We start from the raw sequence: 27,922 nt of genomic DNA, 5'->3' as shown, positions 1-27,922 counted from the left end.
AGTTCAACAATATATGGGTAAAATTGTGATTTCTCACTTTGAATTGAAGTTACTTAATGGCTAAGAAGTGCATTTTAGTCAATTTCCATGCTTTGTATATTAAAGTTCGTCCATGCCCATAATGCCTAAAAAAGCAATCGAGCCAGATATACATAAATTTGAATCCACATAGCTTTTTAGAACAATAAGACCATTTAAAAGCTAAAGAAACCATGAGCTCATAAGAAATCATTTAACAAGAAAACATGTCAAGAGTTAGCAACACTTTGATAGGTTTCTTGAACCTATTGACACTCTTAGTTTCAATTCCAATCATCGGTGGCGGATTATGGATGGCGAAAAGCACCGCCACATGTGAAAGCTTCCTCCAACGGCCGCTTATGATCGTGGGATTTGTGATCTTGCTTGTATCGTTGGCTGGTTTTATAGGGGCATGTTTTCACGTGGTGTGGGCGTTATGGATGTACTTAGCGGTCATGTTGTTCTTGATCGCGGCCTTGTTGGCCGTGACAGTTTTTGGGTTCGTGGTTGTGGGTCCCGGTGGTGGTGTGGATGTACCCGGTAGGGTTTACAAGGAGTATCACTTGCAAAGTTATTCACCTTGGCTAAGGAAGAGGATTGAGAATCCTAATTATTGGATGACCGTTAAAAGTTGCATTTTGGGATCAAAAACTTGTAGTAAGATTGTTATGTGGACTCCCGCTGACTATTGGACTAGAAACTTGTCTCCAATTCAGGTAATATATTTTTTCACAAGTCAATTATCCAACAAAACAAACACACACATATATATATAAAGCTTAAAAAACACACAATTTTTATTTTATTTATTTTGTTTTTGTAAAAGTCGCGATTTAATTGTTAAAAAAAAGCATTTTTTAGCATTTAGTTTTAGAGTTTAGTTTTTAGCATTTAGCTTGGAAGGGGAGTTTAGTTTTTTTTTTTTTTTTTTTTTTTTTTTTTTTTTTTTTGTGGGGGGTGGGGTGGGGGTTTAGGTTTTTGGGTTATGGTGGGGTGGGTTTATTTTGGTTGTGTTCACATTGGTTCTCGCGATAAAGGTGGTTCTCGCATGAACATCATCATACTCAGTATATCCCACCAATAGCAAAGCTAAGGTAGGGTCTGAAGAGGGTAAGATGTAGACAACGTTACCTCTACCCCGTAGAAATAGAGAGGCTGCTTCCAGTGAGACCCCCGACTTTGTAATAGTTTTGCATCAAGCCTTGGACATAAGGCACAACAGTTAGCAATTGGGACAAAAGCCGATTGGTGCATGTACCCCCTTGTCTTTCGGCTATTAACGCCACCACATGATGCATGATTAACCATCCCACGCTTTTTAACGTTATTTTCACGAAATTAGTAAAATAACGTTAAAATTTCTCGCATGAACCCCCCCCCCACACACACATATATAATATATATAGGGTAGGGTTCATGAGTGAACAATGATGTATTTGTGAACAAAATGAACTTATCCTGACCATTGATTTTGTAGATCTACATTTTTTTCTTTAGTGGCAAGATTGTAATTCTCTTTTGTAACTTACATGTATTTTAATAAATACAAGGGTATAATTGTATTTTTCTCCCTTTATTTAATTAACTGATTTTTTCTCTCTCTTGATTTCTCTTTCCAATTAAAAAAATATTTAATTACATTTTCTATACTTTTTTTCTCACAAGTTACCTAACTTAATATTTGATAATTTAAAAAAAAATACAAACATTATCAAATATTGTTTCATCTAAAACATGATTAAAAATATTTAATTACATTCTCTATACATATATGTATTAGATCAATGTTTGATGCTGTACACTTGTGTATATCGGTCACAATAGTTATAAATAAACTCTGTGTACACATTCGTATAGTAGGGTTGTATGTGTATCCACATATGTATAGCAGGGCTGTATGTGTATACACTTGTGTATATCACTCACAATAGTTATAAATACACTGTGTGTACACATATCTATACCAGGGCTATATGTGAATACACATATGTATAATGGTATTGTAAATGAATAACCTCGTAATTAGAAAAAAATAGGATGATTGATAATAACTTCGAATATACTAGATGAAGATATAATATAATCTTTGAAATAATCAATGGAGATCTTCTAATTCATCCTCGTAAGTTAGCAAAAAAAAAGGGGATGATAACAAAAATTACGAATATACTGGATTGATAGAGGATCATAAAAAATCTTCTAAAAATTCCGAAAATAAAGGAGAAAGTAAATACTAATCATTAAAGAATCATAAAAAATCTTCTAAAACATTCCAAAAATAAAGGAGTGAGTAAATGCAAATCATTAAAGAAAATTAATTAGAAAAAAAGATTAAATGTAGAATTACAATCCTAACCTTTGCATCATCTAATCAAATGAATGATTGAGATTGGTTCACTCAGTTCACAAACAAGGATGTTGTTCACTCATGAACCTCATCCTATATATATATATATATATATATGCCGCTAGAATGAAAACCACCTCGAGTTGTAAGAACCGCGAGAACTACACCCCACGGAGCGCCGTTCGCCATGATTTTTTTTTACAAGTAGATGTGTATATTATAAACACAGCCGTAAAAAATCATGGTGAACGGCGCTCCGTGGGGTGTAGTTTATTACACCACAAGTTTGGTGAAAAAAAAAAGAAAAAAGAAAAAAATTAAAAAACACCAAACTTGTGTAAAAAACTACACCCCACGGAGCGCCGTTCGCCATGATTTTTTACGGCTGTGTTTATAATATACACATCTACTTGTAAAAAAAAATCATGGCGAACGGCGCTCCGTGGGGTGTAGTTCTCGCGGTTCTTACAACTCGGGGTGGTTCTCATTCTAGCAGCCCCCTATATAATCAATCATCTTTTGGTTAATTTATGTAGTCGGGTTGTTGCAAACCGCCAAGCGCGTGTGACTACCAGGCGCCAATGATGACACAAGATTCCGACTGTTATAAGTGGAACAACGATCCGAATTTGTTGTGCTACGATTGTGACTCGTGCAAGGCCGGGGTGCTGGAGGACGTGAGACGAGATTGGCACAGGCTCTCAATTCTCAACATCATCATGGTCTTGCTTCTCATCTTAATTTATTTTGTCGGTTGTTGTGCATATCAAAATGCAAAGAGGGCTGATAGCTATAACTCATATGAAGCTAGAATGTACAAAGCTAGACCGAAATGGAATTTTTATTAATAGTTACGATAGTTTAGCACGGATTTTGTTTGATGGTAGAATTATAGTGAAATCTACATGTGTATAATGAAATGTATCCAAAATGATATAACTTGAAAGTTTTAGCGAGTGCATGATTAGTAATTGAACAAGGGAGTATTATGATTTTATATTTTTATCTAAAAAAATCATAAAACCTAGTATTCATATACCTGATTCCAGAATCCTCCGAGCCAGAAGCTTTTCTGCTTTGCTTTGGCTTTATTTTACTAAATATTTTTAAAAGTATCAATATTCATATCATTTGTGTTATAATTTTAAGAGTTAATTACTATTTTTGTCCCTGTGGTTTGTCAAAAATCACTATTCAGTCCAGTAGTTTAAAAATTGCGATTTCAGTCACTGTGGTTTCACTTTCGCAACCATTTCAATCCACCTCGTAACCATTTCAGTCCCTGTACTAACAGAATAAATGGATTGAAATGGTTACGAAAGTGAAACCACAGGGACTAAAATGGTTACGAAAGTGAAACCACAGGGATTGAAATCGCAATTTTTAAACTAATGGACTGAAATAGTGATTTTTGACAAACCACGGGAACGAAAACAGTAATTAACTCTAATTTTAATCAAATTGATTAACATCATTCAGAAGAAACAAATTTCAAGAAGATGGCATTAACTAATTCAATAGTTAAAATTGTCATAATTTTAGTTTCATCAAGCATTTCATTTATGGGTTACTTAAAACTGCGGGGAGTGGAGGAACTTGGGATGGGGGCATTGCTCAACACGTGACGAGGGTGGAATCCACAAGCTTATAGTGAAAAATGAGAGGTGTAGCGTGGCGTGGCTTAGCTTGGCGTGCGTGACCAGCCATGCGAATTTTTTTTAATTAAAGTAGCCAACCAGCCAACCTGCTCCCCGCCCCACGCCAGGCTGAATTCCCAAGCCAAAGGGGCAACGCCATGCCCAAGCCTAACCCAGAGTGGAGCAACTGGCGTTGAAGGGCTTTCCCCGCCCAACCAACGCCCTGACTTCCCGCAGTCTAAATGAAAGATAAATCTAAATAAACATAAACATGGATACAAATTAATAGATGTAAAGTGCACACTTCTTTAAACCTATTTTGATATCAGATACTAATGAACCTTGGGTTTAAGAAGACAAACCTCTCCTAGACAAAGGGACACTGAGGGGGCACCCCAATGTAGGGTCCAATAGGTTGAGCCCCCGATGGGAGCGCAAAATTCCAATTATCTGGAAATTGCTTCCGGTCTCTCCTGTTTGCTTGGATAATTAGTATGAATTGATTATTAGTAGTAACTGAAATATGATGTCGGTAGTAGCTACGATTAGCAATTACTACAAACAAAAATGAGCAACGGTAAGTTAAAAACCTTCCTACCAACATAGTTACCGGATGGTGACCGAACAACTGACATATGTTTTAACCGCCACTGACCACTCTCACGAAAAACAAAAGTCTTTAGTCTAATTTTGGTACACATTCTCAAAACAAAAACTTATCTATGAACATCAAATTAAAAAAAAAAAAAGTTAAACTCTGCTAGCTTATGTTTTAAAAGGTAATTTAGTAAACAAAAATCTCACACAAATCATATTTCACAATTGAGTTCTTCTATTAACTTAACTTGAGCATACATAATTCTTTTGTTAAAACAATGAAACAGATGAGTGAAATTGCAACTTGTACAAGTTGAATGCATTTGGGATGATATTTATATTTGGTATGTACACCTTAAAAGGGACTTGGTTCTTTAACCCGAGCATTCGGTCTTGCAGATTGGACATAATTTCTTCATCAACAACCACTTCTTGATGCAATCCACATGATACTCATGTCCACATTTCCCCATCCTTCCAATCTTATCACCATTCTTGTACTCTTCCTAAACAAACAAACACAAGCCAAAACCAAACACAAATTATTTTTTTAAAATATATAAAACACAAACTTAAAAATCCTCAAGATCAGATGTATATATATTACAAGGCATATGGGACAAGAAACTTCCTCCTGGTTTTCATCAAAACAGTGATTTTTTTCCATTAAATACTTGGACATGTTATCTTCGGATAAACCCGTGCTAACATTCCCTATACTTTCCTCGAGATTAAGCAGGTCCTGCCAAAAATCCAACATACTAAATAAAAAAGAATAGTAACATATAAAAGAACATTAATATGTATATAACTAACTATTATCAAACCTCATAACTCATGTTGTCGATGTCTAGCCTCATATCTCTATATTGGTCGGAGAAGTTCCTGGAATTACCATAAAAGGGTGCTTGATCTACCATCAGGATGGTCTGTAGATGAGAATTCAAGTTCAAATTAATTGTTTTGTTGCTATAAAATAACAATGTGCACCTTTTAAAAGGAACAAAAGGATTACGACATTACGTACCTCATGATGTCCCATTCTATCATGGGATTCTGTTGACGGTGGAAACCTGTCAATAGCAGCTAGCCTTGGCCTCCCACTCCTGTAACTACTACGCCATCCTCCTGCATAGCTATGCCTAGAATAATTTCTGGATGAGAAATGAGCCGGTGTGTGCGTGTGCGCTCCATCGGTTGATGTCCCACCATGTGCATAGTGGGAGTACCTTGAACCGTTCCCATATGATGACTCAGATCTTCTAGAATGGTTAACATGATCTTCCCTCATAGTTGGGCCGTGTGAGGAAGACGCAGGATGCCTGCTGAAAAACGGATCGCTAGAACTCCCTCCAACTTGGACTTGATTCATCTCGTGTCTCGAGCCGCTGCTCATATCTGTTTTTGTTTTGATTAAAAACATTAATAGTTGATGGGTAAAATGCCATTTTCGTCCCTGAGGTTTGGCCAGTTTTGCGACTTTCGTCCAAAGGTTTGTTTTTCCGCATTTGGATCCATAAGGTTTGAAATCTTGTCATTTCCATCCGGCTCGTTAACTCCATCCATTTTTCTCCATTAAGTCAGGGATATTTCCGTCTTTTTGTTAACTTAAAGGGCAGTTCAAATCAGGAAGGATTCAGGGGTATTCGGTCTTTTTACAGTGAAAAAGACCAAATTGCACCCTAAGTTAACACAAAAGACGGAAATACCCCTGACTTAACGAAGAAAATGGTTGGAGTTAATGAGCCGGATGAAAATGGCAAAATTTCAAACCTTTTTTGATCCAGATGCGAAAAAACAAACCTTTGGACGAAGTTGTAAATTGACCAAACCTCATGGACGAAAATGGCATTTTAATAACCTCTACTTTTTCAATCATTAATACAAATAGAGAATCACCTGAAGGGGAGATCCTTCTTTGAGAGGAAGCAGGATAATTAGAAAAACAATTCCACTGTCCACCATTAGCATGTTGACCAGGGGCAGAATGGTAAACCTGAGAATGGGCCGGTACATGAGATCTTGTAACGCTAGGCTCCAAATCAAGTCTATATCTACGTCTCACGTTTCTAGAAGAATCTTCGTCATTAATTGTGAGATTACTCCTATACGAAGGTGCACTTTGAAAATCAACAGATGGTTTCTCCAGTGGCATATGAGAAGAACCGGAAGAGCTTCCTCCTGCACTATAGAAGCTACCTGACCTTCTTCTTTTAAGGGGCCCGCCATTGCCTGTTTGGCGGTTCGACAGATCGGCCTCCACATCACGCATAATCGGAGCATTGTAGTTAGTGCAATGAGTGTGGCTGACAGGTGTCAAAGATCTTGTTTCCGTCGTTGATGAATGTGAGTACGGATCAACAGGCACGTAAGGTTGTACTTCCGTGCCAACATTTGCCCTGCTTTCCGAATTGTGATGTCTTGTCATATGATTCATTTGACCGACAAAAGCACCATTCTCTGGAGCAGCACCCCTACCTGATATAACTCCATATAACAGACTTGCTATCATTACTATCATTACTATATTCCTCGGGGTTTGTATATTAAATTCACACACACACATATATATATATATATATCAAAAAGCTACCTGTAGGAAAGTAAGACTGCTCTGTTGGAGTATGGTTGCCTCCATGTTGGTCAATTCCAGATCTTGTAAAAGGGTTAGATAAGGGTCTACGCCTCATCTTTTTCAACAGATAATTCTATTTTGCTTCTTAGTTAAAGAAGTTGCAGTTTTGCCAGCCTGTACACATGTGAGGAGAATAGGTTTAACCTTAAGAAGAGTAATAGCAAATATACAAGTGTAACTACCAGTCAATCCGAAAAAAAGTGGAAGAAGAAACGCCCTAAATATTTAAAAAAATATTGTCAAAAAGTAGTTCACACTCATATAAACAAGATTATTTATTTTTACTTGGCTTATGATTAGTAAATGCTTCAATATAAGTTCATATATATCACTTGCGTCTTCTCACGTACCTGTAGTTGCAACCTATGCTTTGCCAGACCGTGCTAAGACATTCAACCTTTACCTATTAATTTAAGTAACCAAATCTAGAAACAACAATAATCAAACGCTCATGACAATTGTATCAAAGTAACTAACTACTAATGCTACTTATCTTCAAAAACTCCCATCAATTCGGGTGATAAAACTGAACGTTAAACTAGAAGATGCTTTGTGAAGTTACTCCGTACCTATTAAAGGCTTACTATGAGTCGAACCTCAACGCGAGATGCCTATCTTATTTTATTGCCAAGATAGGATCAAAAGGTACCTCGTATATATCTCCCTGGAAATTGATCTATAAAAATTCAAATCCTGCACCGCACAAAAAAGGTTATCCTGAAAAGAAGGAACTATTGCCTAATATATAAGGACCCAATGATTGCGTTTTCGAAAATAGTTTTAAGGGTCACAAAGAAATACTCTACTTAAAACAAACAGAACTTACAGTAACACTAATGAACATATACCAATGACCTACAACAACCAACGATGAGCCTCGATAGAATGAAATTTGCAGCTCAACTGAGTTTACAACCAATAGCTACGTCTCCACCACAAAGGGATACATCGCTTGTATATGTATTTCTTGCCATATGACAACAATTTACAATCTTCATAAAATTTGAAAATAGTCTTCAAGCAAATACACACCAGATCTGTGCATCGCATGGCCACAAATCTATACTAATCCTGTGGATCCATACTTCTTTATTCTAGAATCATCTGGAATATATGTTCCATCATGCCATTAGTATGGCCTTTAACACGGATCCAGAAAAAAACCAGATATTCTTTTGTACCAATTGCACCGATTGGCATCATGTTGTTACTCTTTCTCAGTTGGATTGCTGATGTCACAAACGACCTCCAAATCATATACATAGTGAAGAGAATTGTCATCGACTCTTGTAAGCTTCCGAGTGATGACATGAATTACAACGGAAACCCATATCATCGTTTCCTTCTTAAAAGCGTGTCCGAACAGTTAAAAGTGACAGTTACCATCATTTCAACCATTTTTTAGGACGCAGCACCTCATAAGAAAGAGTCTAAATATGTACAAGAGCATGCTCTTGTACAACCATTTGCGTTCGTTATAAAATATTAATCTTGATGAGGACATACTTATAGGAAACCTTCTGTTGCTCAGATAGGTCAATAGTGCCTGCAATGTAATGCCATTTGCGATTTAGAAAACAGGGGAAGACAAAACTCCAAATAGCCGTCTGTTAGGTGAAGATCCAACTGCTGGCTACAGACTACAGCTAACTAGATATATGTATAAATGGCTAAAATACCAATGCCCGATTGTGAGTTTTCTGAAGCAGATCCCATACAGATGCATAAACTGAAGCGAGAGCGGAAAATCTGTTTAACAGAGGATTTTGATTCATCACACTCACATCCTATCCCTGATCATATACCATCTACTATACAAGAGCTTATTTTCTCGGTCTATAGAAAAATCAACTTATATTAGTATCTGTAATCAGACTCAGATACTTAACATCTTTTCTCTCATTTTCCCCTGTGCTTTCTCATAAGAGCAAACAGAGTGATGTTTTAAACAGATAAAACACACATCTGAAATATGAAAAATCAGAGTATATATCGGTATAGAAATAGACATAATAGATACATAGCATAAGGAGCACAGACTGGGAGTAGGTAACAGAACAGCTACAATGACGTGCATAATTAAACACATTTAATTATGACGTTTTCATGTTCAAATAGGGACAATAACCAGTAACCTGTTACAACATGAGTTTTAAAAATTACAGAAAGCTAGTGATACTATGCAGTATGCATCACTGAATGCAACCTAGTTTTAATTATGGATAGCACACTCCTATCGACTACGATATGGGAAATGAATGTCCACTCAACTTCCAACGAACTTACAGTTCACATCTTTACAAATGTGAGGCAGTTCAATTTCCCATTTCTTCCTTTTTCATACTTATACTTTAGAGCATACATTCGGTGACAAAAATAAAATAAAATAATAGAAAACTCTTCTCTTTGATCATAGAATGGCATGTCATCTCTCCAATAAAAAGCGGTATGTACTATCATGATCCAATCTTCGTCTAGAATGGTAATGAGCAATATGATATGTTGTGAGCTGCAACCAACTTTCAACAACGGGGTTGATGTAACTGACGATAAATGTTTACGAAACTTTTTTTTATATAACCACCTCTTCTGTCTAATCTGAGCATATTTTATAATGTTTTTACACGCCCATCATAATATGTAAAATGATAAGTAAGAGTTGATTCTGCAAGAAAAGTATATATATCACACTTGAGGGAGTGTGGGTTAGAAAACAAAGGCGTAAAGCTACACTACAAAGTACAAACCCAGAAATAAAAATCAATTCAACTGAAAACAAGGTAGACAAAGCTTTCCAAGTAATGAAAAAAATACACTTTCTATGTTACTTATTCTTTTAGAAAAACTATAAGAAAACTCACTTATATACATGCCTAAAAGCTCGGAAATGTGGATATTAGGTGCGATAGGATCAGGCACATTGGTTTGGCAATTAATAAAACAAAAACTAACTTAACAAATAAAAGAAGGATAATTTTTACTCGTGACAGATAATTCATTATAGCACATGTTTACCACAAAGCTGAATATCCTAAAGCAAATACAAAACAAGATTCATGAAAGCTAATAAAACCGAACAAGAAATATGTCCAATATTTTCTAAAAGATTAGACAGTTGTGTACGGTTAGATGGAAAACAGCAAACATCTCAAAACTTTGATTATCTTTAAAGACAGAGCATGACTTATGTTTTCCACCTATGTTGTCAAAAGCGTTAGGCGCACTTAAGGCGCAAAGGCCACGCCTGGAGCCTAGGCGCAAGGCGCAAAAAAAGCGAGGGCTTTTTTAGGTAAGGCGCCATAGTGAAAAAAAAAAAGAAGAAATTATATATAATGGGAATAAAACTAATAGTTTTACACTATCATACAAATGTAATGTAAAAAATCCTGATATCTTTTTATAATATGTGCAACAATAATTAATGTTTATAAAAATATCTGGGTATTTGTAACAAACTAAAACAATAAAGTGAAAAACAATTTAAAGATCTTTAGTTGGGCCATCCATCTATTCTTTAAAATAGTTATGTTATTTAAAACAAAGACTGGCCCAATACAATCTACACATCATCTATACAAAAGGGAGCCCATCAATTTTATTGGATTAGGGTATCCTATCAAAAAAGAGCAGCCGACACCAGTCCACCATATTGCTGGTGCCGACCACAGTGCTGTAAAGTGTAACCATGTTTTCGCCTCCCTCTGTTGAGTCTTCAAGAAGTTGCTAAACTAGATTCCTAACTATCTACCCGCTCTAATTTAACGTTTCAAGATGTTTCTTCTTGTTTTAGGCTGTTTTTTTGGGTTTGGGGTCGCTTTCTACGCCTGCGCCCAGCTCTAGGCGGGCGCCTGAGTGCGTTTTTTTAAAAAAAAGACGCAGATTTGCGCCTAGCTCTCCATCAGGCGGTTTAGCTGCGCCTGAGCGCCTAGGCACACGCCTAGCTCGCTTTTGACAACATAGTTTTCCACTATACATAACATGTTCAGATATTTAACGCATTTCCTATTTCTTTTTGACCCCAAAGGATTCAAAACTTTCCACCCAAAATACACCGGATTTGTTTTATTTTGTCCGATGCTTGCGTACGAGATACATCCATCAAGGGTGCACTCAATCCAACTCACCCAATTTGCACCCAGTGGATGCCTCTCAATTATTATGCCTTTATTACCCTTATTATAAAAAGGAATCTAGGCATCCGAATCATCGATCAAATAAAAAGACCACATGATAAGTTTAAACTTAAGAAGTCAAAAGAATCAATCAGCTACACACCATACAAACAAATTGTGAAAAAAATAAAATACCAAATCAAACCCTAAAAAGTTAGGTAACAAAGCCAACAAATTGATGCGTAAAAAAATCATCAATCAGCCTCTTAATCGTCTTATTAATTTGTTCATCGCACACAGATCCAGTTTTTTTAACATAACAATATATTAAATCCATAAATAATTACAATCTAACATAATAATAATAATTTATGTACACGTGTCGGTATAATCCGATGATAATTACAACATAAACCCCCAACGATCCTCTGTTCAGGCGTAATCAGACGATAAATTAAGATAATTATTATTATTTTGTTAGCAGAACCCTAGGTATGGAAAATATTAGATGATCAATATCGGATTTCAACCGATTAAACGAAAAGTAACATAGAAAACAAATTGAAAAGAAAATGATCGGTAAGAAGATGATGAATAACGGTGGCGATGAAGGATCGTACCGCAGAAAAGCGTGAAGTGGCGGTGGTGAAAGATCGACGACGGAGATGTGATGAGAGAATGAATTTAGAGGGGTTTCTTTGTCAAATCAAGGATGCAAAACGTTTGCGTACGGAAGTGTGTTGTTGATTTGAGTTGGGTGGTGGTTACCAATTATATAATCGACTTTTCCTACCAAAAACTTTAGTTCGTGATCCGACCCGGTTTCGGACACATCCATCCAAAATAGATAAAAGCCAAGTTTGTGTTTGTTTCATGATAACCAAACATGTTTCTTTTCATTCCATTAGAATGATCTATTCAATTCCATCTTCCATTCATTCATACCAAACGCTAACGGACGAAGGAATGGAATGGACGAAGGAATGCAATGAATCATTACCATTCCATGTCTTGTTTGGTTACCATGTGTAAATGGAATGAATGATTATTGTGTATTGTTCGGTAGGCAAGAAAAACGGAGTAATAAAATAAGCGGGGAGTGGTTGTGGTGGTCGGTGGTAGTAATTGTAGGTGGTTATAGGTGGCGGTGGTGGGTGCCGGCGATGGGTGGTGGTGGTGGCGGTGAGTGGTGGTGGCGGCAAGGTGGTCGTTGGTGGTGGGTGGTAGCAGAGGTGGCGATGGGTGGCGGCGATGGCGGTTGATGGTGATGGTGGTGGCGTCGACGATGGTGGTGGGCGGTGACTGCGAGTGGCGTTGGCGGTTGGTCGCGGCTGTGGGTGATAACGATTGCGAGTGGGTGGCGGCGGCGACGGTGGCTGTTGGGGTGAGGTGGTGGCGGGTGGCGGCGATGGCGGGTGGTGGTGGGTTGTGGTGAAAGTGGTGGGTTGTGGTGTTGTTGATGAATAGTGCAAGAGGGGATGGAATGGAAAAAAACATAGGAGGTGGAAGGAATGATTTGAGGGAATGAAATGACTTTTGGAATGGGTGATTTCATTCCATTAACCAACCAAACACCCTTTTCTTCATTCCCTCGTAATCATCCATTCCATTCCACCTCTCATTCCTGCATACCAAACACTACCTAAGGGTTTGCATTGACCAAAATCTTTTCCAAGAAGTTCTTCCAAAAGTTGTCACGTCACCTCATTATTGAGTGCTGAATCTCTAAGCACTGTCCTTCTTTCGTCACTGTTATATTGTTGGTCCCGCGTGCAAGCAAAGATGCATCATCGTCCTTCCGTCATAGAACAAATCGTTCCCTCGCCTAGGAAACAACATCACAACCGACTTTAACACTAAAATTACAGATAAAAACACAAACGTGGGCTTCTGGGCGTCGACACCCTTGTTTGTTTAATTCAAACAAACAAAAAAAAAACTAGCGTTTGTTTAATTTAAAAACAAACACCGACGGTAGCACCAATGACAGGTGTGTAAGAAAGGCGGCCCGCTAGTGACATTGTCCCCAGAAACATCAACGAAGACATTGGTTTTTATGAAAAAACGAGTTTACGTTAACCCGCGCGTTGCGACGGGATGTTGATTATTAATGTCTTTAGTGTCACTACAACAGATGCAAAAATTCTTTAATTAATGCAACATATTTTTTCATTTTGCCTAACCTCCGACTTACAACACCACTTGCACAAAAAAATGTTAACCATGTATTTCTTATATTGAATAGTCAATCTCAATACCCTTAAAATTTTAAGAGTAAATTACTTTTTGAGTCCTTTTGTTTTAGTGGTTTTAACCATTTGAGTTCTAAATCAAAAAGTTTAACGTCCTGAGCCCTTAGACGCTTTTTTATAACCTTTTGAGTCCTTTTGAGTCCAATTCTTTTTAACAAAATTGGACTCAAAACGTTATAAGATGAAAAAAAATAGACTCAAAACGTTATAAAATGAGCAGTTAGGGACTCAAAACGTTAAACTTTTTTATTTTAGACTTAAATGGTTAAAACCACTAAAACATAAAGACTCAAAAATGAATTTACTAAATTGACTTAAAATGAATTTACCACTAAACCATTATAAGTGCATTGAAATGTTAAAAAGGATTGTTTTAGGCGGTGATGTAGTGGGTTTAATTTTAAGTTATTGAACCTTGGCACTCTATAAATCCTTCTTACACTTCTTACAATTAAGAGCCTTTGTAGAATTAACTTGACCCATAAATATAAATATTAAAACCACAACAAAATATCCAAAATACTTATTGAACTTCAGCCACATTCATATCATATATCTATATATTTAACAAAATAAACAAATTAAACATTAAGCATTTCCAAAACACGTAAATGGATTTAATAACTAAATTTGATATTCTTAAAAAAAAAACCATAAGGCTGGACGGTATGGAGGTTCGTGCTCCGCCGTCCAGCTCTGGCGCCGATCCACCCTCCATCTCGCCCCCCCTCCGTCGCGTCGAGTCCATCTTCTTCTTGCCGTCCAGGACGGTCCATGTGAGGACAAAACTACCTCACACACATATATATACATACAATATATAATATATATTTAGGATCATCCCACATTTCCACCCCTCCATCCTCTTTGCCCCATCCTCATGCCCATCCTACTTGGCGCTTACGTGACGGACCATCCTCCAAGGGAGGACCATCACCATACCTTATAGCCTAACTGGAACTTAATCTAAAATTATATCTTGTTTAAAAATTTAATGATTTAATAAATGAAAGTAAAAAGATTGGGATGGACAACTCATAACTCCATGGCCTTTCAAAATTGAAAAGATACAAAAGGGCAGTAAAATAATCGGAACAGTAAAACAGGACTCTTATGTTCTCTCCACCAACAAACATTCATTTAGGGGTGAGCAATAGGAAAAATCCGACCCTACCTGACCATTACCCGACCGGACCTGAGAACCGATCAAATATAAAATACAAAACTGATTCACTACCCTAAATATAGGGTCGGTTCCGGTCCATATTTCCAAGTCGGGTTTCACCATGAAAAGAACCGAGAACCGACCCGACCCTATTTTATATGAAAAATTGGAACCGATCTAAATACCTAGGTAATTGGGTATTCGGGTCGAGTTGGGTATATTTTCAGTTCGGTTCTCAGTTATTTTCGGTCCGGACCTAAACTTGCTCACCCCTACATTGATTTTCGTTTGACATTCATTTTTTTGGTTCGAATTAGATGTTCTCTCTATTTTGTGGTTCAAATCAAAACAATAATTCCAAGTTTTTTATTTCTGAAACGCAACCAATACTCATCCCTTCCCTCTGCCATATTATTAGTGTATAGATGGAGTCATAGAATGATAGAACCATCACCTGCCATCACTTCTTCCTGTTGAACCGGTGACGGGGGGCGAGTCGTAGATCAGTGACGACGACGGCGGTTTTTCATGGCAGAGTAAATTGTTAGTGGAGGGTTCACACTCATCGTTGATATTGTTCATTTGTTCTTCTTCTTCATTGGCCAATTTAAAGAATTCGAGAAATTATGTGGTAAATGATTGTGTTAGTGTGACTATGTCGGTGGCTTTAAGCATTATAAAGAGTGTGAAACGGTGGCACGGGGGAAACGGCGGTGACTGTTGGAGGAGGCGCATCGGAACATGACGCTACGACGACAATTGAATAATTGCAACGTTTAAATAATAGTGCGGATATCCTTTACCTTGAGGATTTGTTTTAAAGTTTAGAAGTTGTTGGCGGTTAAATAACGATATTTGTGAATCGGTGGGTATGTTGAATGAATGAGTGCCTTTCATGAAGCGATGTGATTTTATGTTAAGGTAACCCAAGTTAGTATTTGTATAAGGGTATAATATTGCTGTTTTAATCAAACACGTGGCTTGGTTATTGTTGGATCTAAAAGTAGGTGGTAACCTTAATATTGTGTCATCGTCGCTCGTATTTTGTAATAACAGAAACTCAAAAATTGCTAATGAGCTAGTGGTGGAGTGCTAAGAGAGAGACATGGTGTTCCAAGTGACCAAGGTTCGATTCATATCCTCACCATTTATTTTCGGCGACACCTGGTGATGATGGGAGACTAGGCGAGTAGGCGGCGATCGCTAGTTCGATTCTTGAACTGAGTGAGTTTTACCTCACCGCACTATCGTCCCTTTGGGCGAGTGTTCACGGGTTTCGGCCCTAGGTGAGGGTTTTCTCCGGTTCGAAGACAAGTGCATCCCAATTTGATAAATTTCGTTAGTAGCCCATCTGAAGTATTTGTGGGCCGTTAAAGAGAAAAAAACAAGTCAAATAGAGAGCACGTTGAAAAATATGTAAAAAAAACCATTAGATTTTAGGCTTACCAGTTACCACTAGCTTGACTGGTTTTTAAGCTATTAATTAACCCCAAATGATACTTTATAAATAGCTAATTAACCGCCAAATGATACTTTATGAATATGTATTAAATTTTCGAAATAACCATCGAGTAAAAATAAATTGGGTTTATACATAACTTTAACTTGAACATCATAAACCTTTGAGCGAACGGTTATGAGTAGTTGAACCGTTCTAAATTCCATTTCCAACCACAATTTGAAACTACTTTCTTATAAATCTAGTTCCCTTTGTTTTTATTACTCAGCCCTATCCCATCAAACGGTTATAAAAAAACGAAGGTACATTCTCTCTTTCACGGTGATCTGAGTTTATCATCTACTAAAATTTTTGAAATAGAAATTTTGATCGTTTCTTTGATTATTTTCCATGTTTACCAGTTTTAGGGCTTTATTATTATTGTTGAAAACGTTCTTCTGCGTCTTTGTTATAATCGTCTTTAAATCAAAACATTCTTTTGATCGAACCTGCGCTACAGTCTACACTATGACATAGTATTTTAATTTATGTATGTTAAGAAGCTAATCAATATCCATCCATTCTATTCTTTCGTGTAAGTTAACCTTAATTAATATGCTTTGTGCATGATAAAGTGACGATGGCATCGACATCAAATATCAAGCAACAAGAAAGGAATTGGCTGGATCTTCCATCTGATGTAATGGCTAATATACTTAGCAGGATTGGTATGAGTGACATATTTGAGAATGCCGAGAAAGTGTGCCCTGCCTGGCTAAAAATCTGCAAGGACCCTGCTATGTGGACGGTCATTAATATGAACGACTTACTGAGCTCAGTTGCAAAACAAACTCCTACAAATATGTGTAGGCTTGCTGTCAACAGAAGCCAAGGCCAATTGGTTGACATTACCCTTGCGTATGCCTATAATGTTACTCTTCTTTATTACGTTGCTGAGAGGTATGTGGGCTAACTGTCAGTATTTTGTTTGTGTATATTTCTATTATAGCACAAAAAGATGTCTTGCCTTTACTTTTCCATGACTTTAACTAATATGATTTTTGTACAAAACATTATGTAACATTGTTTTTCAATAACTTTTAAGATCTGTCTAGAATTATGTTGAAAACATTTTGGTTTCTTTAAAAAAATACTTTGTTCTTATTTCATCAAAACATAGAAGCCAAACTTTTAAATTAATTCAACATTATTCATTGTTTGGCTGATTTGAAAAATGTGCCATTCCATAATGTTTTATTATTTAAAAAAAATGAAATTAGTATTGGGCTCAATGAACCTAATGCCAAGTGGGCTAAATTCTAAACCATAAAAAATGATTTGTAAATGGGCCTATATTGGAGTTAGTTTAGTATTAAAAAAAATAACATATATATATATATATATATTAAATCGCGTGCCCCTCAAAATTGCGGGCCTTGTGCGCGCGGAGGTCTTTCCCGCACACCATCATAGCCGCCACTGACTTTGAACAGAATGGACTTAAGCTACTGTCATGCATAAGTTTGTTTGGTATCTGATGTTTCTTTTTATCAACTATCATACCATAGAAGACCAGATTGAATCTGATATTTTATTTAATAAAAGATGTCAAAATTTCCAACTCAAAGGTTTTGCTTATAAGTATAGACGTAACGGCACAAATCATCATTGCATGAAGTTTCATTCTAATTGTTTATGTTTGTATTACAGATCAAGTCAGCTTAGACGCCTTGAAATGGTCTATGGTTTTTTCAATAATAGAAGTATGACTAATGCTTTGATGAAATTTCCTATGTTGGAGGAACTCAATCTTTACTTGATAAAAGTTTTAAAAGAAGAAATTGAAACTGTTGGTCGTTATTGCCCAATGCTAAAAACACTCAAAGTGAATGGAGGACCATGCAGTTCTCGGGTGAGAGACACAGACACTGACGAGTGGTCTTCGATTAGTTATAATGAGATAGCCATAGCTGTTGGACAAAACTTGCTTGGGATAAGGCACCTTGAACTCATTGGAAACAAGATGACCAATGTTGGGTTGCGTGTGATTCTGGATAACTGTCATCACCTTGAAACACTTGACTTGCGTGAATGCTTTTACATTGATCTTAAGGGAGATCTAGGGAAACAATGTTCTAAACAGATTAAATATCTTAAACTTCCCAATGATTCTCTTGAAGGCTGCCCTTATATATATAACTTATCCATCTTGGATCTATTTAAGTGGGGATCGGATCCAAAGGTAAACTAATTTTGGTAGTTATCATTTTGCTGATGCTCCTGTCCAATTTTAGGAGTTGCTTTCTGGCTCTCTTTGTAACACTCTAAACAATTGCCGGCTATTTATTTTCATTTCAGTTTTGTGCTCAAATTTGGTAAAGGCAAAAGATGTTTGTGTGGGCGTATTGTTCTTTTGAAGGAAACCAGTTATTTTATTTCTTTTTTTTTCTTTTGCTCTTAAGAACAGTTACTAGTTACTACGTGCTAAAAAATAAAAACATGAATGTTAATAGAGCTCTAATTTCAATACAATTTGTATTGAAATGTTGACGAAAGAGATTAGGCTGGAGGGTTGTGGAGGTAGTCCATCACTTGGTGATGGTCTGTCACATAAGTGGCGACGTCACCGGGTGCCATCACCTTCCTATTTAACATTAGTTTATAGTTTTCAGAAATATGAAATTAATTAAATTATTAGAATAATTTGATTCAAAATTTAAAAAGACGGATGTAGAAAGATAAATAGATGTTAGAAACAAAATATGATTAAGCTAGAAATAAATAAAAAAATGTAATGGAAATAATCAAATATACAGAAAACAAAACTAAATTCATTTGTTTGCAATAATAAATAATAAATATATTAGATAAAAAGACAAAAGTAGCAAAGTAGAGCTCTAACAAATAATAAAATAGGTTAAATAAAGGGAGAAAGTGGCTCGTCACAATCGTTCGTCAACGCGACGGACCGTAGGAAGAAACAAAATAGGAGTAGTAAATAATAAATTAATAAGACTATATGTTGTGGTTTAACTAAACTCATTGCTACATCACCGTCACGTGGATAAGAACTTGATAATTAACGAATTATCCGTTAACATTGTGTTAAACGTTGCGTTTGCGTTTTATTACCATTTCAATCCAAATGACCAACTCAGTTTATTTTTTCAGTTAAGGCGAGTAACATTTTTCTTCTTTTGTATGGTACAAGCAAATATAACTAAGACTTAGGCCATGTGTAGTCATAAAGCCCTTTTGGGGACGTTATGCGACATGTGGCATGGCACGTCAGTAAGGGGCTTTATGGGGCGTTATGCAATTTGAGGCCGTAGTCATAAAGCCCCTTTGTCATCATTACTCAAGTAATTTAATTTTAATTTTTTAATTAATTTCTAAGTTTTATAAAATTAAAAAACATTCCATTAAATAAAAAACAATACATTAAAATAAAAAAAAGTTAAAGAAAAAAAAATTACACCTAAAAAATAATTTTATTCTTCGGTTTCATTTTCGTTCTCTCCTTCTTCCTCTTCGTTTTCTCCAGCATCCAAACCTACGTCTTCAAAGTTCCCGTCTTTGAATTCCTCAACCTCTTCTTCCTCGGAATCTTCGTCGTGATCACTGTTGAATCGAATTGGGCGAATCGCCCAAGCATGCTCAACCAAATCCGCCTTCAACGTGTTATGTATTTCTCTAGATCGCAATAGCTGAGCATTTGCGAGTCTCTCTTCCATTGTTGCTTGGGTTCCTTCGACTAAATCTTCTGGAAATAGTTTTGGCATATCTCTCTTCCATTGTTTCAGAAAACGTTTTAACAATAATCGAATACTCCGGGTAGATACCATCCGCCAAGTAGTAGCCATGCTCGTAGTCGTTCCCGTTTGCATGAAAACCGGCCTTTGGTATAGTTCCAGAAATGTAGCCCTCTATTAATGGTGAAGCCTCTAATGTATTAATATCGTTAAAACACCCGGCTACACCAAAGAAGGCCGACCAAACCCAAAGGTCGTATGACGCAACAGCTTGTAATACCAAAGTTGGCCCTTTTTGATCACCCCGTGTATGTTGACCTCGCCATGCGGTTGGACAATTATACCAACGCCATTGACGACAATCCAAGCTACCAATCATGCCGGGTATTCCATGCTTTTCTAGATGCACCTCATATATTTGTTGAAGGTCGTTCCAAGTGGGGTGTCTCAAATAACGTTTTCCATATAACTGGCATATACCTAAAATATAATTTAATATATAAAAGTTTTACTAGTAAGCTACTAAAAAATAAATATATAAAAGTAAATAAATAAAAGACAATAAAAATTACCATAGCAAAAATGTTCCAAGCAATCTCGGGTTGTTTTCTCCGCCATCTTCAAGTACTCGTCGTTGATGTCGTACGTGTTTCCGTATGATAATACGCGTAAGGCGGATGTGACCTTTTGAATTGAGGTGAAGCCTAGATATTCTCGCGCGTCCATTCTTTGCTTAAAGAAATCATACCTATTTTCCAAATCATTATTAATGCGCAAAAATAACATTTGGCTCATCCGAAAACGCTGTCTAAAAACATTCGGTCCGTGAACCGGTGTCGCATCAAAATAGTCTTTCATCAAACGCTCGTTCGCGGCTTCACGATCTCGCAAGATATAGGTGCGTCGCAAGATGGGTCGTGGAGGGGGAGTAGGCCGAATGTGCTCAAATGCTTGTATCACAAAAGTACATGCACTCGTAACCGCTTCTTCCTCGGCTGCGTCTTCTTCGGGCGAAAAAAATTTTCGGTAAATTTCGGTGAAAGAGTCTTCCGACGGGGAACCCATTTTTTTGAATAGGGTGAGAGTAGCTTCAACACTTTTTAAAAAATATATAGAGAATGAGAGAATATTTGAGTTTGATTTGTAAAAAAAATGGAAGAGTTGGAATGTATTTATAGTGTGAAAATAAAAAAAAATTGAATTTTTTTTAAATATGACCGTTTGACAACGGTCAAATATTAAAAACATTCATCAAATAACGCCGCTAAAATCATCGCGCGGCCTCCCTTTTTTTCCAGCATAGCGCCCCACGTTTCGGTGTGGGCGGCGCCATGGCGGCACTATGGGGGGTTATACCGCCCCACTACGTATGCTCTTAAGGACAATTTTAGCATTTAACTCTTACACTTTTTTATATATTTCTTTATTACTTATTTAGTTTATTGTTCATTATATATATATATATATATATATATATATATATATATATATATATATATATATATATATATATATATATATATATATAGGTTTAGGATCCTGTACAAAGTGCATAATTTGTAAGAAGTGTAAGAAATATTCTTGGAATGACAAGTGTCCATCCTCTTAATTAATTCAAAAGGGTAGAATTGTAATTGTACAATTTTGTCATTTAATTGAATTTCAACATAACTGATCCAAAAATAACCGTCCATGAGATTGTTTAGGGATTTGAACGAATTTTGTAATTTCATGCAAGATACAATACGATTGTGTTCTACGTATCTTTCAATCATCGTTAATTATAAATACAGGTACATAAAGGCTTATCAAATCGATATACACAATACAGTTGATTAACGTCTGCGACTTTTGTCGATTCTGGTGTTTTATATCAATTTCAATGGAGTCCGGCGATGCAGGTTCATGTGTATCATAGTGTTTTAATCTCTTAATAGTTAGCATGTTCCGATATTTAGTATTATTTGTTTCTCGTTTTGTTGTTTAGTATGTCGTTTTTACAGGGCATTACTCTGGTTTGATTTTGTGTGAATATAGTGTTTTATACATTTAGGTGTTTAGGGTATTGTTCTTTTAATGTTTTTTTATTGATCACGTTTTGTTTATTATTATTTTAGATTTTTAGTTTTGTAGTGTTATATGCATGATCCGTAGTGTTTTAGTGTAGTGGTATATGCAAGATCAATTATCTGTTTTATACTTTTTTAGATGGGTAGTGTTATATACATGATCAATATTCTGTTCACACATCTTATTTTCCTTTCATAGTGTTTTATACATTGAATTGTTTACCTTTGTTTTAGTAAGTTTTTTTGTAGTCTGTTATAGTGTCATATGTAAGAACAATAGGGTTAGATTCTATTCACACATCTGAATCCCCATTCATAGTGTTTTATAAATTTAATTGTATGTTCTAGTCCTGTTCTAGTGTTTTATCATTAAGAAAGTTATTTATTTTTTTTATCAGATGCATAGTGTTTATATCCACAATGTATAGTGTTATATTATGTACAGGAATATTAATTTATTTTCATAGTGTTTTTCCCGACACAAATACTGTTTTATTCCGTACAGATAGTGTTATTTCTTGATATAGTGTTTATTATCAATGTTTTTTATAAAAGACTGATTTGTCGTTTTTTCGTTGTAGATATTCCTACATACCAGCCCGTTGGTAATGTTCAGGTGTCCCCAAATTCTGGAAGGAGGACATTTATTCCAGATGTTGATGATTTGATTAAACCTCAGATGCATATGACGTTTGATTCGCTGGAAAATGCTTTTCTTTTTTACCAAAGATATGCTAAGGCGGGAGGCTTCACAGCTAGGAAGGGTACTCAATACGAGCCTCGAAAGGGTGTAATACATAATAAATGGTTCGTATGCTCAAAAGAGGGTACTAAACCCTTAAAGGCGATTGACTCGACTCAGGAAGCTGGTAGTTCTAATGTTAACTCGAAGTCTAAGATTACTCGTAGGGTTCCTTCTATAAGGACCGGATGTGAAGCGTGCATTCGGGTTAAGTTAATAACTCCGGATAATCTTTACGTGGTTTATTACTTCGAGGAGTCGCATAATCACTCATTTGTTGCTGAGGATGACAGGTACTTGCTTCCTGAAAACAGATCTATGAATTACGTGCAGGAAGAAGCCGTGAATGCTTTGAGTGCCATAAATGTTGGTCCAGTTAGAGCGTTTAACATTATGAGGACTCTTTATGGAGGTTTGGATAAGGTAGGCGCAACTAAAGTTGACTTCAAGAACTTCAAGAGAGACTTAAATAGGTATATAGCTGAGTACGATGCTGACATGGTTATCAAACGCCTAAGAAGGAAGAAAGAATTTATGCCCAATTTCTCTATGGAATACCTTACAACTGCCGAGGGCGTTTTACGTGCGTTGTTCTGGGCCGATGGTGATACAAAGAGAAATTTTAATATTTTTGGGGATGTTGTGTCGTTCGATGCTACTTATCGTCGTAACAAGTTCGTATCCTTCCTTTGTTTCTAGATACATTACATCCATAATAGATATATATCATAGTGTTTTATCAGCATGATAATGTCTTTATAGTGTTTTGGTATATGCATGAAAAGACTCGTAACTTTTATCTCAAACTAATAGTGTTTTAATTTGCAAATATTTAAAAATGTATGTTGTTTCATGTTTTTAAACTTGTATGGATTTTACAATATCAAATCAGTAATCACTCCCGTTTTTTTTTTTGCGTAGGTACAATATGATGTTTGTACCTTTTACCGGCGTTGACAATCACTATCGTAATGTTACCTTGGGTGCTGCTATTATAGGGGATGAAACTGCCGAAACATATAGCTGGTTGCTCAACGCATTTCGGCAGGCGTTTGGGCGCGCACCACCTGTTATTGTAACTGATCAAGACCCAACGATGAGGAAAGCTATTCAAGATACTTGGCCTGAAAGTAGGCACAGGCTTTGCATGTGGCATATAATGGAGAAACTCACTACCAAGGTTTATTAAATACCAAAATTATGTTTTACGACGTTATTTGTTTTAATGGAATTGGTTTTCTGGATTTTTTGTACCTTTTTATATATGAATATGTCTCTTTTTGTTTATTGATGTCGTTTTACTTTTATATAATGTTTTATCAGGTTGTATCATGTATTTTTTGTATATTTAATTTTTTGATTGTTGAATCGTTGTTTTTTAGGTTGGCGCCAACCTATGCAATAGCACTGATTTTAAGAAGAGGTTGTGTGATATTGTTTGGACCGATGCCTTACTGCCAGAACAGTTTGAAAATGAATGGGGTGTTATATTGGCTGATTTTGATTTGCTGAATCATGAATGGTTACAGTCAATGTATCAGATTAGGGATACATGGATCCCTGCGTATTATCGCGATCAACACATGTCTGGGCTGATGCGTACCTCATCACGTTCGGAGAGTGAGAACCATTTCTTTGGGCAGTTTTGCAACCCGAATTGTACCCTTGTTGAATTCTTGGGGCATTTTGATTCTGCAATTGAAGCCCAAAGACACGAGCACAGGAAGAATGATCAAGATACTAGGCACACGAACCCCCAAATATTTGCAAAAGAGTTTGTCTTAGAGCAACAGGCGGCAAACATATACACACGGACAATTTTCTTTGATGCGCAACTTGAAATTCAGACAGCCATTCACAAGTGTGCTGTTGGAAAATGGGAGGATAGAGAGGATAACTTTGTGAACTTCTTTGTGAAGGACTTTTCTCAAGCGTGTACTACATTTTTTCAGGTAACTATAGGATGTAACAATTGTTTGTTTATAATTTTTCTTTGTTCATGGTGTTTTATCTTATAGTTTTGATTGAGTATATATTTTTGTTCTCATTTTTTTTTGTTTTTATGTATTAGGTTATGATGCGGCAGCTAGACATGACCGTTAGTTGCTCATGCAATAGGTATGAACAGTTTGGGCTTCTGTGTGCGCATATTTTTTTTGTTTTGCGGCTTCTTGATATCAGGCAGTTCCCTGAAAGGTACATAATGCGACGGTGGACAAGGGAAGCTGTTCCTAACAGTGCGCCGGGAGCGATCTTGGGGATTAGTGAAAGTGATGATCGGTACCAGCAAGTTAATGGTGTTGTGAGGGAGATAACAAGGTCAGCCGAGTCTCTTATTAACAGGTTGGTTTATAACTTTGATGCGTTGTGCGCTTTTAGGGACCATGTTGTCCAGTATCAATCGACCGCTGATCAGGCAGTCGTAAACGCTCCCCCTAGGAGTCGTCGCGATAGGTTTGCTGAAATAACTGGATACACGCAAGAAACACCTGTAACTGTTCGTATGCCGAAAACCGTTAGATTTAAAGGTTTGGGCAAACCTTCCAGAATGAAGAGTAATCGTGAAATTGCCATTATTCAATCTGCGAAGAAAAAAAAGGGTCGCGAATGTGGCAATTGCAAACGTCGGGGGCATAATAGACGTACCTGCTCGTTCCCGGCAAGGGAAAATGCCGACGACTCCTCAGAAAGTGATGAAGCGGATCTTGAAGGAGACGACGAAGAGGAGCTAGAAGATGTGGCGGGTGAAGGAGACGACGAAGAGGAGCTAGAAGATGAAGAGCAAGAGTAGTTGATTACTAATTTATGCAAACTTTGAGTTTTATTTCTATTTTTTTTAATGACGTTTAATTTTTTTTGTTCGATTCCTTGTGTTTGACGTTGTTATTTCTTAAGGACCTGGTCGTTTATCATATTTTATAATTATAGTGTTTTATAATTGATTTGTAGTGTTATATTATAGGTTCTATAATTAGTTTAAAGTCTGACATTTACTTATAGTGTTTTATCTATAATTATAGTGTTAAATGCAGTAATAGTGACCTGCAGTATGGTGTTTTTGTCATATACAGTTAGTTTAAAGTCTGTCATTTTCTTATAGTGTTTTAACTATAATTATAGTGTTATATGTTTTTTGAATTTGTACGTTTGTCAATATGAATAGAAATTGTAATTTTTTTTTTAATTGACATACATGAATTCCTTGGTTTATAATATAGTGTTTTATATTTAAATGTAGTGTTTTATCATTGTTTAAACTATGACAACAATTATCAGTTGAATCAAACACTTAATTGCTGTCACATTATTAAGGCAGTGTTTTGTAATGATATATAGTGTTTTATAATTGTTTTGTAGTGTTTTATTATAGGTTCTATAATTAGTTTAAAGTCTGACATTTACCTATAGTGTTTTATCTATAATTATAGTGTTAAATGCAGTATTAGGGACCTGCAGTATGTTGCTATTGTCATATACAGTTAGTTTAAAGTCCGTTATTTACTTTTAAATGCAGTGTTTTGTAATGAAATATAGTGTTATATTAACGAAATAGACCAATACCATCACTTTTTTACAGTGTTTGTACCAGACAAAATGAAACCAGTCTAATTATAACGTGTATCAAAACATTTCAGAACCATGCCATCAGGCTAATATCTAAAATAAGACATGTATCAAAACATCAGTTGTAACGAAACTATGTGCTATTCTTCTGACAATCGTAACTCGATCCTGTCCTTTGCAGTCTTAGCAATTTCCAGTCTTTCATGTTGACTCTTATTTGCGTACTCATGTACTTCTTTCTCCATTTTAGACCGCATTGAGTTTATGTCACCTAACAAGATTTTTGATAAGTACTTTATTCGCAAGTCACATAGTTCTATCGATTGGTCTTTCAACACCTCCCCCGTGATGTCTCGCTCTGGCGATAGCCCGCAGTTCCATTCGCGCACACTTGTCCCTAGTGAATAGAAATGCAAACCAATTTAGCGTACATGCCAGTGTCAACTTTAATAATAAAACTATAATTACAATAACACCTTTAAAAGTCTCCATATGACGCATGACGAATATTCCACAATCTGTTCCGTTATACAATGTTTGCCACGGGAACTTCAGACTAACCGGTGATGTTGATCGCAGTTTTTTAGCAATTGCAGGAGAGTGGTTTTTCACATACGAGCAGAATGCATTGACCTGTGAATTTTATGACGTCAAATGGGGTTTTTTAAAAGTTATACATATTGTATGTCAACTAATATTTTTAATGGTAGTGTTCTTACAACTTTTTCTACGTAGCCGCTGTATCGTATGTTGATAGGGACATCACCCTCGATATTGTCGATCACCAATATTTGTGATTGTGCTAGATTGAAGAACACTAGTATATAGTGTGTATTATACAGCACCGACACGAATACCATTTGGAAGTTTCTGATGTCCATGCTATCTGCTTGGCCTAGTATTGTTTCCATCCGGCTACCGAACATCGAGCTTCTGTATTCATCGGTCCCTTTAAAATCGCCTGCCACCTGTTTCATAATAAATAACAGATTTTAGTTTATATAAGCTACTTTGTCCGTTTGTTATTTCGACGATATTCCAATAACTGGGTTATAAGCTGGGGGTGTAGTGTTATAAGCTGTTTTATATGTATAAATGCATAATATTTAGTTTCATATAAGCTGTTTATATGTATAAGCTGTTTTATATGTTTGATTGCAGCATATAGTGTTATAAGTATTTTTTTTTAATTTAATTTTAGTATTGTGGTGTTATAAACTGGTCTACATTATCAATTGGTCTACATTATCAAGTAGTGTTCTATAAGGTGTGAAAAGTGTCTTACCAACATTCCGGCATTGCAAAACAGCCTCGCGGGGGTACCCGGTGCCCGTAACCGCTCCTCGTGGTTAAAGACTGCGGCCCATGCTGATATAATATCTGCATCCAAGCACAAGGAAGGGTACATCGTCTCAAACGAGCCTCTCAAAATCGAGACACCTCCTGGGCAATCGAATATAATATCCCTACGTGATAACATGAAACTCAATCGTTAATTAACAAGCAAATTCGTTCAGTTATTTAATTTTTTTGTTGTTGTCGATGCCTACCATTTGTTTCCCGTTGCGCTGAGTATACAGCTAGCCAATGC

At 36.3% G+C, this 27,922-nt stretch overlaps 4 protein-coding genes across 13 annotated transcripts; 3 read left to right on the top strand and 1 right to left on the bottom strand.

Moving 5' to 3' along the window:
- Positions 1-152: 152 nt before the first annotated feature.
- Positions 153-3,344, top strand: LOC110904683 (tetraspanin-6). Its single transcript, XM_022150527.2, has 2 exons — positions 153-737; positions 2,905-3,344. Exons 1-2 carry the CDS (start codon positions 246-248, stop codon positions 3,214-3,216), a joined length of 804 nt encoding a protein of 267 aa, XP_022006219.1. The 5' UTR covers positions 153-245; the 3' UTR covers positions 3,217-3,344.
- Positions 3,345-4,817: 1,473 nt separating this feature from the next.
- Positions 4,818-12,112, bottom strand: LOC110904680 (E3 ubiquitin-protein ligase MBR2). 10 transcript variants are annotated; one of them, XM_035983464.1, is made up of 8 exons: positions 11,970-12,100; positions 8,064-8,783; positions 7,196-7,930; positions 6,502-7,080; positions 5,630-6,000; positions 5,430-5,531; positions 5,210-5,344; positions 4,818-5,108 (listed from the first exon to the last, which is right to left on the bottom strand). In XM_035983464.1, exons 3-8 carry the CDS (start codon positions 7,290-7,292, stop codon positions 4,977-4,979), a joined length of 1,416 nt encoding a protein of 471 aa, XP_035839357.1. In that variant the 5' UTR covers positions 7,293-7,930; positions 8,064-8,783; positions 11,970-12,100; the 3' UTR covers positions 4,818-4,976. The 10 variants fall into 10 exon arrangements, with proteins under 10 accessions (XP_035839357.1, XP_035839354.1, XP_035839356.1 ...); XM_035983461.1 differs by having other exon boundaries at positions 7,196-7,351; positions 7,588-7,662; positions 7,807-12,097; XM_035983463.1 differs by having other exon boundaries at positions 7,196-7,351; positions 7,807-7,930; positions 8,064-12,097.
- Positions 12,113-16,438: 4,326 nt separating this feature from the next.
- LOC110906190 (putative F-box/LRR-repeat protein 23) lies at positions 16,439-18,643 on the top strand. The gene is made up of 3 exons (XM_022151423.1): positions 16,439-16,527; positions 16,840-17,164; positions 17,915-18,643. Exons 2-3 carry the CDS (start codon positions 16,845-16,847, stop codon positions 18,453-18,455), a joined length of 861 nt encoding a protein of 286 aa, XP_022007115.1. The 5' UTR covers positions 16,439-16,527; positions 16,840-16,844; the 3' UTR covers positions 18,456-18,643.
- A 3,195-nt stretch (positions 18,644-21,838) lies between these two features.
- Positions 21,839-25,558, top strand: LOC110907729 (protein FAR1-RELATED SEQUENCE 5-like). The gene is made up of 6 exons (XM_022152666.1): positions 21,839-21,857; positions 22,607-23,441; positions 23,689-23,947; positions 24,150-24,719; positions 24,839-24,885; positions 24,949-25,558. The coding sequence occupies exons 1-6, from the start codon at positions 21,839-21,841 to the stop codon at positions 25,556-25,558; spliced, it is 2,340 nt and encodes a 779-aa protein (XP_022008358.1).
- The last annotated feature ends 2,364 nt before the right edge of the window (positions 25,559-27,922 follow it).

Source organism: Helianthus annuus, chromosome 14 (genome assembly GCF_002127325.2).
Source record: "Helianthus annuus cultivar XRQ/B chromosome 14, HanXRQr2.0-SUNRISE, whole genome shotgun sequence".
Lineage (NCBI taxonomy): Eukaryota > Viridiplantae > Streptophyta > Magnoliopsida > Asterales > Asteraceae > Helianthus > Helianthus annuus.
The sequence above is the reverse complement of the archived record's forward strand: the minus strand, read 5'-3'. Positions and strand labels throughout refer to the sequence as shown.